This window comes from Anolis carolinensis, chromosome 6, assembly GCF_035594765.1.
Source record: "Anolis carolinensis isolate JA03-04 chromosome 6, rAnoCar3.1.pri, whole genome shotgun sequence".
NCBI classification, from domain to species: domain Eukaryota; kingdom Metazoa; phylum Chordata; class Lepidosauria; order Squamata; family Dactyloidae; genus Anolis; species Anolis carolinensis.
Window position 1 is genome coordinate 107,573,072 of NC_085846.1, and position 11,117 is coordinate 107,584,188.

General features: G+C 39.2%; 1 protein-coding gene across 1 annotated transcript in view; it reads left to right on the forward strand.

Moving 5' to 3' along the window:
- ncapg2 (non-SMC condensin II complex subunit G2) overlaps positions 1–11,117 on the forward strand; it is a 39,528-nt gene that overhangs the window by 2,365 nt on the left and 26,046 nt on the right. The window contains exons 2-8 of the mRNA XM_062957980.1: positions 3,146–3,251; positions 3,685–3,873; positions 5,074–5,188; positions 7,019–7,179; positions 8,860–8,994; positions 9,900–9,994; positions 11,014–11,083. Of these exons, the coding sequence (XP_062814050.1) occupies positions 3,174–3,251; positions 3,685–3,873; positions 5,074–5,188; positions 7,019–7,179; positions 8,860–8,994; positions 9,900–9,994; positions 11,014–11,083 (843 nt within the window). The 5' untranslated portion in view covers positions 3,146–3,173. The remainder of the gene's footprint in view (positions 1–3,145; positions 3,252–3,684; positions 3,874–5,073; positions 5,189–7,018; positions 7,180–8,859; positions 8,995–9,899; positions 9,995–11,013; positions 11,084–11,117) is intronic.

The following is an 11,117-nucleotide window of genomic DNA, read 5'->3' on the forward strand; positions in this document are numbered from 1 at the left end:
AAGCGAGGTTTACTCTTTCCAGTGCTGCTCCTTTAGTCTGTGAACAGATGGCTATAAACAGATCCCTTTCCTTGAGAGGTTAGGGTCAACACTAACATATTCTGATTTTATTTTTAAATTTTTCATTGTGAGAGCATCAGGCAATAACATACCATGCTTTTTAAGGCCCTCCAAATTTATGTTTTCAACCACTGTCTTGGAACCTTATAAATAAAAAGGACGAAGTCCCAAGGGGAAGAAATTTCCCCAGTAACTTATGCTTTATAGGCATGACTCCATAGCATCAAAGTACCAGCATGCTTTTATTCCATATTGGTTTATTTGGAATATATGATTGAAAGGGGCATTTATTTGCCTCTGAACTCAACCAGCTTTTTATCTGGTTAGATTCCTCCTTGGTGTGAACCACAAAACCGCTTAAGAAATGTTAATATTATTTATTCCCTTTTTACTCTGCAGTCCCAAGGCAGCTGGCAAAACCAGCTGGTCTTTCTATCTGGGAAAAGCGAACTTTACTCTTTTCCAGTGAGTTGATTTGTGTTTTTCTCTTTGTGCTTTCTTCTCTGGAAAGTGCAGCAGGTTAGGATGACCGCTGGCTGTAATTAGGGAGCTCTTCTCTGAGCAGACACAACTTGTGCTGCCCTAGTGACACAGCCGCTCTTCCACTTACTTCTTTAAATCAGTCCAGAAAGCCTTTCTGCCCAGCAACAGCCCCCAAAAGCGTGACCTGGAAAGGGCAAACATTGGCAAAGACAGCAGTGAAGCGTCCACTGCTGCCTATCAAAAGCCAGACAGATGAACAATGATTCATAACCAAATTAAAACGGCAGCCGGCAGAAACATCCAATTATCCAGCTGAAAAAAATCCCTTAGAAAAAGCAAGGGTTGTATTTTGAAAGGCCGGGAGTATGTGAACCAATTCTATGGAAGGATTCCTGAAAGTAGATGCTGTTGGCCAAAAAGAAGAAAGACATCAGCATAAGAGAAGCGAGGATGCTAAGCATTATTCTTAGGGCACCTCCCATTTTCTACAATGTTGGTTTGAGAAGTGTGGGTGTCTATGGTAGATAGGGGAGTCACTTTTAGATCTTGTAGACTACTGGAAAATAAAATGAAGTTCACAAAGTGGCTGGAAGCAAACAACTAGTGTTCATTAATTGGATTTGTTTTAATATTAAATGATTTTGGAGAGGGATGTTTGCAATCTATTTAAAGCAGTGGTTCCCAACCTGTGGGCTGCAGTCCATGGGTGGGCCGCGTGACCTAAAATAAAGTCTGCAAGATGTGCGGGGAAAGCTCAAGATTATTAAATATGTGGGTGAGCAGATGGCGACTACTAGATATATCAGAAACTAGAGCTGATGTGGTATATCCAATGCAATATTCTGAATTAACACCCCAAATAACCAAACCGAATCTAAAGTTGACCAAAAACTGATTTGTAACCCTTTTGGTACTAATGTTGAAGAGTGGTCACTGATCAGAGTGGTCTTTGGTCAAAAAAAGGTTGAGAATCACTGATTTAAAGAGAAGGTTGTTGCATTTAGAGTTCATTCTTTTTTCACCAGGAAAAGATTGGTTCCAGGTATTCTAGGGGTTGATGGATGTCACAAAAACATTGAATGGGACCACACTTTTCCCACACTGATCTATAAAATAGTGTTTAGGCCCTTTAGGAAATCGAGCCTAGCCAATGAGGATACAATTTCTTAGAGCAGGGTTGTCCATTGCTGGCATGTTTGGGAAACGGATATGTTTTACCCTGCTTTGAGCCATGAAGAGAGCTGGGTAACAAATAAACACTTATAATAATTATTATTTGCTTTGTGTTTCCTTTTAAGGCTTCAAAACATGATTGGAAATAGGTCTTGAGGCATTTTGACGATGTCTGGAGAAAACGGGACTCGGAAGAATAACTTTTTGAACTTATTCCATTAATTTACTTATTTATTTTGAATTGTATGGGACACGGATGGTTATAGGGATGTCGTAAAGTGTTGTTATCCATTGTACTTCACCTCAACGGCCTTAGTAGGTTGAAAAAATAATAGACAAATACCTTAAATAAAATAAAAATAAACAAAGAAATGTATATTCAAACTACAGGAAGGGAAATTCCACCTGAACATTAGGAAGAACTTTCTAACTGTGAGAGCTGTTCAGCAGTGGAACTCTCTGCTCTGGAGTGTAGTGGAGGTTCCATCTTTGGAGGCTTTTAAGCAGAGGCTGCATGGCTGTCTGTTGGGGTGCTTTGAATGCAATTTTCTTGCTTCTTGGATAGCCTGTGAGGTCTCTTCCAACGCTATGATTATATATTGTTGGAAACTTCAGTCTCAATAGTACAATGATCTTTCCTTGTGACACTTGGTATCTCACTAGCTTGCTGACTCCTTTTGCGTTGTCTTCACCTCAAATGATTTTTTGAATTGCAAACAATAGCCGTTGCTCTCCCAGATTATACCCATTTGAGCCATGAAACATACTGGATAAGCTTGAAACATCACCCAGTAGTGACCTCTGCTCTAATAAATTTTGGGAATGCAAAAATCTGATTCAAAATTTAGTTGCATATACACTGTTCTATGTTTATGGTTATAACTGAGCAATTAACTACATCAATGTGTTCCTGGGCATAATTTCTTCAACAAAATATTTGAGAACAGAGGCAAAAACTACACAGAAAGAGTAATGGATGTTGTCTGCAGAAATGAAGACTTATGGCATTGTTTACAGTAATCCACATTGCTTCAACTCTGTGTTTCCCTAGACTTCTTTTATCATGATTCAGTGCTGATGCTACTGAAAAAATCCAGCTAGACAGAACACAAGGGGGAAATGGGCAGAGGCAGTGTAAAAAGGAACTTCCCTGTCACAGGTTTTGTTAATTGTAGCATGTCTGTATGCACTTGTTGTGGCTGGAAGATGATCTGGATTCATACACCACAAGTACCATGATCTGTTATGAATCTGTTTTGAGCAGCTAGTGATTTACTAAGGTAAAATTTCAATGGTATTGAAATGCATGTCCATATATACTCTTTTTGGAATTATTATTCTGGCAGTCAGGTCTACCGTAAAGTTAAGCTGTCCGAACGGCAATTATGTTATTGAATTGATTTTCCTCTTACAATGTTTCCCTCTGCAGACTCTTGTGAATTATAAAATAATACAACATGGCAAAACGCGAGGCTTTTCTACAAGCTGTACTTAATGGTGCCACTGATGACTTCTTGCATTTCATCCAGCTTCATGTAAGTAAATAAATCTGTCTGGTTCACGTAGGAAGAGATTTAGGTAGCCTTGGGCTGCTGTACAAGTTGCAGCTTCATTCAATAAGCAGGTTCCACTGATTCATTCTAAGAGAACAGGGCAGGGATTATAGAATATTGTTGGGCATCTTTGTGCCCTTCTTGCCTACTACTACCACCACCAAAAAACTCCATCAGTTGAGATACATAATGGAGATATTTGGTTTGTATTTCCCATATTTTGAGGAGCACTGGAGGTACCCAAATTATCACCTGAAGCCTTTTGATCATACTTTCTCCATCCTGTTTTTTCGGTTTTCTTTGTTTGAAACTGGTGGCATGTTAAAGGAAGAAGTCGTCTTACCGTAGTGTGGCATGAAGTTTGAAAACGTTTTGGTATATTATTCCATTACATTTTTAAAATATCATTTTGCAGAAGGATGCCACTGATCCGTTTGACCTGAACGAGCGGCTTCAAGAAATGTCAAGGAAACAGAAAGAAGCATTATGGGAGAAGTTAAAGCAAATGTTAGCCCAAGTTCTGGTAGAAGATCCGGTAGAAGCATGGCAGAAAAGTACTGAAGATGATGAGGATGACATGGAAACTCAAACAGCTTCTAAAAAGGTAAGTAATAGTATCTATTCCACATAGCTGAAAACAGAGGTCATGCCTGAGTGGTATATGGTTTTAGCATCCAGTGGAATTGGCACTTACCTTTCCTTCCATTGCAGTACTCAATGGCACATATGTTCCTATGATATGCCTCTAGACCGGAGACTGTACATACTTTTGCTCATATTCAGAGTTAAGTTATCTCACTACCATGCTTGGCTTGAGGAACATAGATAGATAGATAGATAGATAGATAGATAGATAGATAGATAGATAGATAGACAGACAGACAGACAGACAGACAGACAGACAGACAGACAGACAGACATTACATGCTTTTAGTGCACTGGCCATTCTGGGAATCGTTCAGGGCAAGTTCGAATTTCAGCTTCTTATCCAAATGTTCCCTGTTCCCTTTCAATTTGCAGCAGTGGCCATGAGAAAAACATGTTAATAACAATTTGCATTTAATGTTCCCAAGTGTCTTGTGAATACGAATGAAAGGAAGGCTTGTCTGTAGTTAAAAGAGCTCTCCCTTTCTGCAAAGGCAGCATAGAATTGCTTGAGAGCATCTAGCACTATATAGCATCGAATATTAGAGGTTTCCAAGTTTTTGGCCACTCGTATGGAGATGATAATGGCGCTCCATGCAGTCATGCCAGCCACATGATCTTAGAGGTGTCTACGGACAATGCCGGCTCTTTGGCTTAGAAATGGAGATGAGCACCAACCCCTAGAGTCGGACACAACTAGACTTAATGTCGGGGAAAACCTTTACCTTTACCTGTGAAGATGAAAATTGCAGGAATGGGAATGTTGGGTTTTCCTTTCACATCATCTCCTACCTCCCTTCAGTTTCCAAACTTACTTTTCAGACTGATTATTTTAGCTTCCATCTAGGCAAGGTATTCCCCAATGGCAGGGTTTCTGACAAAGATTCCTGCCTTGTAAAGCTGTAGCTCCCACAATTCACTTCACTTCACTTTATTAATTCCATAGCATTGAGCTTGGGCAGTTAAAGTGGAGTCAAACTACATTCATTCTTCAGTGTAGGTACAACCTTTGTCTCCACGACATACAGGGGACGGAATTTGGGAAGATCCCTGAATGCTTTCAAAATCCTTGCAGCATCTATTTTGAACATGGGCTGCTTCTGATGTTCCCATTACTGATCTCTTTCCTTTTTTAACTATGTTGCCTCATTACTTTTAGGAACACTCCATAGCTGTGATTCAAGGTGTGACAACTGTAGTCACCACTTCCATACCTATAGTAGATGAAAATATAAACTACACATCCCTTTTAGAATGTGCTTTGATATTAAACGGTATGTATTTTCTGTGATAACTTATACAACACTTTTGGTCTGTTGTTTATATGCTTTTTCCTTGTTGCTTTTGCCTGAAATGTTAGTGGGGTGGGAATAATTATTAAAGCTTTAATCCATCCTTGCTCAGGATGTATTGTCGAAGGCTTTCATGGCCAGAATCACTAGGTTGCTGTGAGTTTTCCGGGCTGTATGGCCATGTTCCAGAAGCATTCTCTCCTGACGTTTCGCCCACATCTATGGCAGGCATCTTCAGACAAGAATTCTTTCTCCCACCATGGACATTCCACAGATATATAAACTTCACTTGCCTAGTTTCCAACAGGCCTCACAACCTCTGAGGATGCCTGCCATAGATGTGGGCGAAACGTCAACAGAAAATGCTTCTGGAACATGGCCATACAGCCCGTACCATTATGGTGCATCTTTTAAAATATATATACTTTATCCTGTATATAGTATGAGCCCTTTCCCTGCAGGGATACATTCTTGAAGTTTACAATGGAAACAATAAGCTGTGGATAATAGTGAAATCCTATTGAAATCAACTACTTCTACTGGAAGTTACCATAGGTTCATGCTGAAGGATATCTCCTTGAAGAGATATCTTTTCTAGGTCCTTCAGCATAAATCTATTGTAACATCCAGTGGAATCTTTCCACAGAATTCCTTGGAGGAACTAGATAATTTATAGAGAGAATATATTTTGTTGGATGTGGGTAAGTGAAACCACAGGTCTACAGATACAGGGAATCTGCTTTTTTGTAGGTTCTTGTAACAAGAAACTAAAAAAAAAACCTTAAATGCGAATGGATAGATTGTATCTCCAAAGTTTGTAGCTTATTATCATGTACATACAAATGCTTTGAGGTATGTTTGATTATACCCACGTATAATCACAAAGCACAAATCAATCTCGAATCAATGTACTAACCAGAATATGTTGGTTTCTTTTTGTATTGTTACCTAAAAAAATAATGAAAGGATGAAAGTGGAGTTACTTTACATTAAAGTAACTCCACTTTCATCCTTTCATTATTTTTTTAGGTAACAATACAAAAAGAAACCAACATATTCTGGTTAGTACATTGATTCGAGATTGATTTGTGCTTTGTGATTATACGTGGGTATAATCAAACATACCTCAAAGCATTTGTATGTACATGATAATAAGCTACAAACTTTGGAGATACAATCTATCCATTCGCATTTAAGGTTTTTTTTTTTAGTTTTAGTTTCTTGTTACAAGAACCTACAAAAAAGCAGATTCCCTGTATCTGTAGACCTGTGGTTTCACTTACCCACATCCAACAAAATATATTCTCTCTATAAATTATCTAGTTCCTCCAAGGAATTCTGTGGAAAGATTCCACTGGATGTTACAATAGATTTATGCTGAAGGACCTAGAAAAGATATCTCTTCAAGGAGATATCCTTCAGCATGAACCTATGGTAACTTCCAGTAGAAGTAGTTGATTTCAATAGGATTTCACTATTATCCACAGCTTATTGTTTCCATTGTAAACTTCAAGAATGTATCCCTGCAGGGAAAGGGCTCATACTATATACAGGATAAAGTATATATATTTTAAAAGATGCACCATAATGGTACGGGCTGTATGGCCATGTTCCAGAAGCATTTTCTGTTGACGTTTCGCCCACATCTATGGCAGGCATCCTCAGAGGTTGTGAGGCCTGTTGTGTTGTCACTTGTATTTTGCATCGCTGGGATCAGGATGGCATTCAACTTCCATTCGGATTGTTAGCATTCTCTTTTTGATTCCAAAACGTAATGCTTGCAGTACACTTGTTTGTTCCTTTTCCTGGTAGGCATTATTTATACTTTACCCGACACTGAAACATCCTTGTTGAGAGCCCTCCAAGGCCTGTGTGAACAGTGGTGGACAAAGGGGCTGAACGGGAAGGAACAATTTGGGAAAACCACTTTCATCCTGTTCCTGAAAAACAGCCTTGAGAAGAAAACAGTTGCGGTATGCTTTATATTTTTAGACGTTCATTTGATTTATGGCAGCCACAATTGCGTTGTAAACCATAAGGGTTAAAGGGGGTCTTTCCTGCTCTTTTCCTGAGAGAAAATGCTTTCCTGAGAATTATTAAAGCTGAATAAAGGCAGGGATAGATAAAGAGTAGAAAATTAAGCTTACTACTGTATGCGTAGAGCATGGCACCGATGTTTGCATTCTCATTTTGAGATTCTTCATCTATTTATTTCAAAGCATAGCAGAACTAAGCATTAAACAAGTTTATGTTATAGTCAAGGGGTGTCAAACTCATTTTCATCAAGGGCCACATCAGCCTTAGTGTTGCCTTCAAAGGACTGTTGAATCTATGGATGGAGAATCTGTGGATATAGAGGTCCAAGTATACTGGTAATTTATTTTACATAGTGGTCAGTGCTCTTTAGTGTTTAGCCAGTTGGGTTTCCCAGATGCTATTGAACGACAACTTCCATCACTTTTCATTATTTGCCATGTGCACTGGGGATAATGGGAATTGCAACCCAACATCACTTGTGGCTCTGAGGTTGGGGAAAGGTTAAAGGACGTTTTGAAGTCAAACATCAGATTCTCTAGCCTTGTATCTACATTCAAACTCCACTATCCTGATTAAACAGAACAAGGTCCTGCCTTCCAGATATTACTGTATCACAACTCCCATCAGCTCTAGTCATGATGTCTAATGATGAGGAATAAGAGTCCAGCATTTGGAGGGCCACATAAAATGACCTGGCGGACTGGATTTGGCCCACAGGCCTTACGTTTGACACATGTGTTATGGTCTGTAAGAGTTTGTGGATATCTTTATGACCACAATATTTGTTTGTATTTATTATTTATTTACCATACTTATATTCCACCTTTCTCAACCCCAGAGGGGACTCAAGGTGGCCTTACAACAGGCAGAAATTTGATGCCATACACACACACATATCAAATAAACAATTACAATTAAAACCAATAATTAAAACATGAATTATTAAAAACATCAATTAAAACATCAGTTAAAGTGACGCCATCCAAAATATAATCCATGGACATTCAATTTGTCAGTCACATTGTTTCATAGTTAGGTATCGCACTACTCCAATTACTTGTCAAAAGCTTGGTCCCAAAGCCATGTCTTGAGTTTTTTCCTGAAGGAAAGGAGGCAGATCTGATCTCACTGAGAAAGGGAGTTCCATAGTCGAGGAGCCACCACTGAGAAGTTCCTGTCTCTCGTCCCCACCAATTGCGCCTGTGAAGGTGGTGGGACCGAGAGCAGGGCCTCCCCAGACGATCTTAATCATAGAGGTTCATAGAGGGAGATGGAGCCTCCGGTGGCCTAGGGGATAAAAGCCTCATGACTTGAAGGTTGGGTTGCTGACCTGAAGGCTGCCAGGTTCAAATCCCACCCGGGGAGAGCGTGGATGAGCTCCCTCTATCAGCTCCAGCTCCATGCGGGGACATGAGAGAAGCTTCCCACAAGGATGGTAAAACATCAACACATCTGGGTGTCCCTTGGGCTACGTTCTTGCAGATGGCCAATTCTCTCACTCCAGAAGCAACTCCGATTGCTCCTGACACAGGGAGATATGTTATATTTCTCTGTTGATTGGATGGATTTGTGTCCCTCATAATCCTCACTAAAATGTATTTGTGCACCTCTCTTAGGGGGCAGATGTAATCCGTCTATGGCACTTTCATCGGGCTTTACTGTGTTTCGATTACGATTCAGAGGAGAGTAACGAAGTGAAGGATTTGTTGCTTCGATGCTTTATGAGTGTTTTGCATATTAAAAAAGAAGAGGTAAGAAAACTTTTACAGCTTTTAAAATGATGAATTCTAAGTGGATAAATCCCTAAAATGGGGTGGGGGAGTGGGTAAAAGTCGAAAAAGTGGGAACACAGAGCTGATCTGAGATTTCTCACATGTTATTGACATTGTCAGGAACGTGAGACTCACCAGCCCATCAGTTCAGTTTTTTTGAAGGAAGTAGTTATATTTGACTAATGTTTGAAAAATTGTGGCATTCAGCTACAACATAATTAAATTGATTTATTCTTTGTTTGCATTTCCCCCCCCTAAAATTATACATAGTTTTGCTGTAACAGTTATTTTATCATCACATGCTGAAGACATGCTGTGGGCTTATTTCCAAGGAAGCTGGAATTCAGCCCTAACTCTATATCAGTACAAGCCATATGGTGATTGCAATATTCTACTGCGGCTTTTTAAAAAGGGAGTGTGACTATTTGTGGAATATCAGCACAGGCAGTTCCTGAGTTACAAACATCCAACTTACAAATGACTCATAGTTAAGAATGAAGGTGAGACAACATGAAGTAAGAGAAATCTACCCCGCAGATGGGAAATTCACTCCTGGAAGAGTCATCATGGGGAGAAGGGGTCTCCAGTGAAGCTTTCTCTCCAATCCTTATTTTCACAACAAGTCACATTTTTCAAAATCCAATTATTACAGGGACAGAAAGTGAGGTGAAATATTCTGAACGGGTACAGACAGCAAACGAAACACCACAGGGATGTTAACCCTTCCCTATGCTCTCCAAAGCTAGAAAATACTCGTATTTTGGCTGGAGTAACATTTTAAAATGTTCCTGTTCCTTCTTACATATAAATTCAACTGAAGAACAAACCTACAGAACCTATCTTGCTTGTTACTTGCCTGTAGTTATATGATTCTTCATTTACAGGGAAGAAGATTCCTGAGCTTTGTTTTTACGTGGAATGTAAACTTCATTAAACTGATACACGGGACTGTGAAAAACCAATTGCAGTGTTCTCCTAGGTATGTTTCACTTAAGGCAATTGCCACCTAAATGCTTTCGCATAAGATGATAAGACAGGATTCTGGAAAAAAAATTAAAATCAGATTCTGCCTTGCCAGGAGAGTGAAAACTAGGATCAGCTCGAAGCCCTGATCTGAATACAAGCCATGTATATCAATTGCTGATGGGGATGTTTTTTATAAGTTACATTTTTTGTTTTATCCTTATGATCATACCTTTTCTCTCTTGCGGTGGGAATACTGAAACAATAATAAGCAATAGTAGTAGTAGTATAATTTTTTTCTTACACACCTCTCTTCGAAGCAGGGCACAATACAGTTAAAAACACATACTTATAAAAATAGATCAAACTTTGATGAGATCAACAAGTGATTAATGCAAATGAAATGGAAGAACTGTCTCCACTATGGGGAATGTTTACCTCCACTTTGTTACAAGCAAGTATCCCCCTCACCTTACCCATTTGGACTTGCTAAAATGATTAGGTTGGGACTAAATGAGTGATGGAAATGGTGACATTTCTCTTTATGTCAGGGGTTCTCAACTTGTTTTGGTCTACAACTCCCAGAAATCCCAGCCAGTTTACCAGCTGTTGAGATTTCTGGGAGTTGAAAGCCAAAACAAATGAGAACCCACAGGTTGAGAACCACTGCTTTACGTGAAGTTGTGGTTCCAACAATTGTATTACAAGACCCCACTTAAAGAAATTGCCCCTTGATCCATCAGCATTTAATAATACCCGTAACCCTGTACTAGTATTTACCTATGCAAGAAAAAATGCTTAGCATTGCAGAAGGTAATTAAACAACAATGAAGTGATTTATCCAGGTTTCGAACCTCTGAAGAGAAATACTAAGATGGATCTCATGTTCTGTTCAGCTGCTAAAATTGAATGTTTGATTTGTGGAAGAATGCAACATGCATGGATGCCTGTTATAAATAAATAAATAAATGTTTCCGTACTCATTTTATGACTTCTGTTTCCCAACCCTAATTGTCTCTTAATGTATGGGCATAGGTCCTTGGTGACGCATATTGCTGAAATTTATTTCCGAGCATGGAAGAAAGCTTCAGGGGAGATATTGGAGGTATATAGTTTAAAGTTGATAATTTTTTCATTTC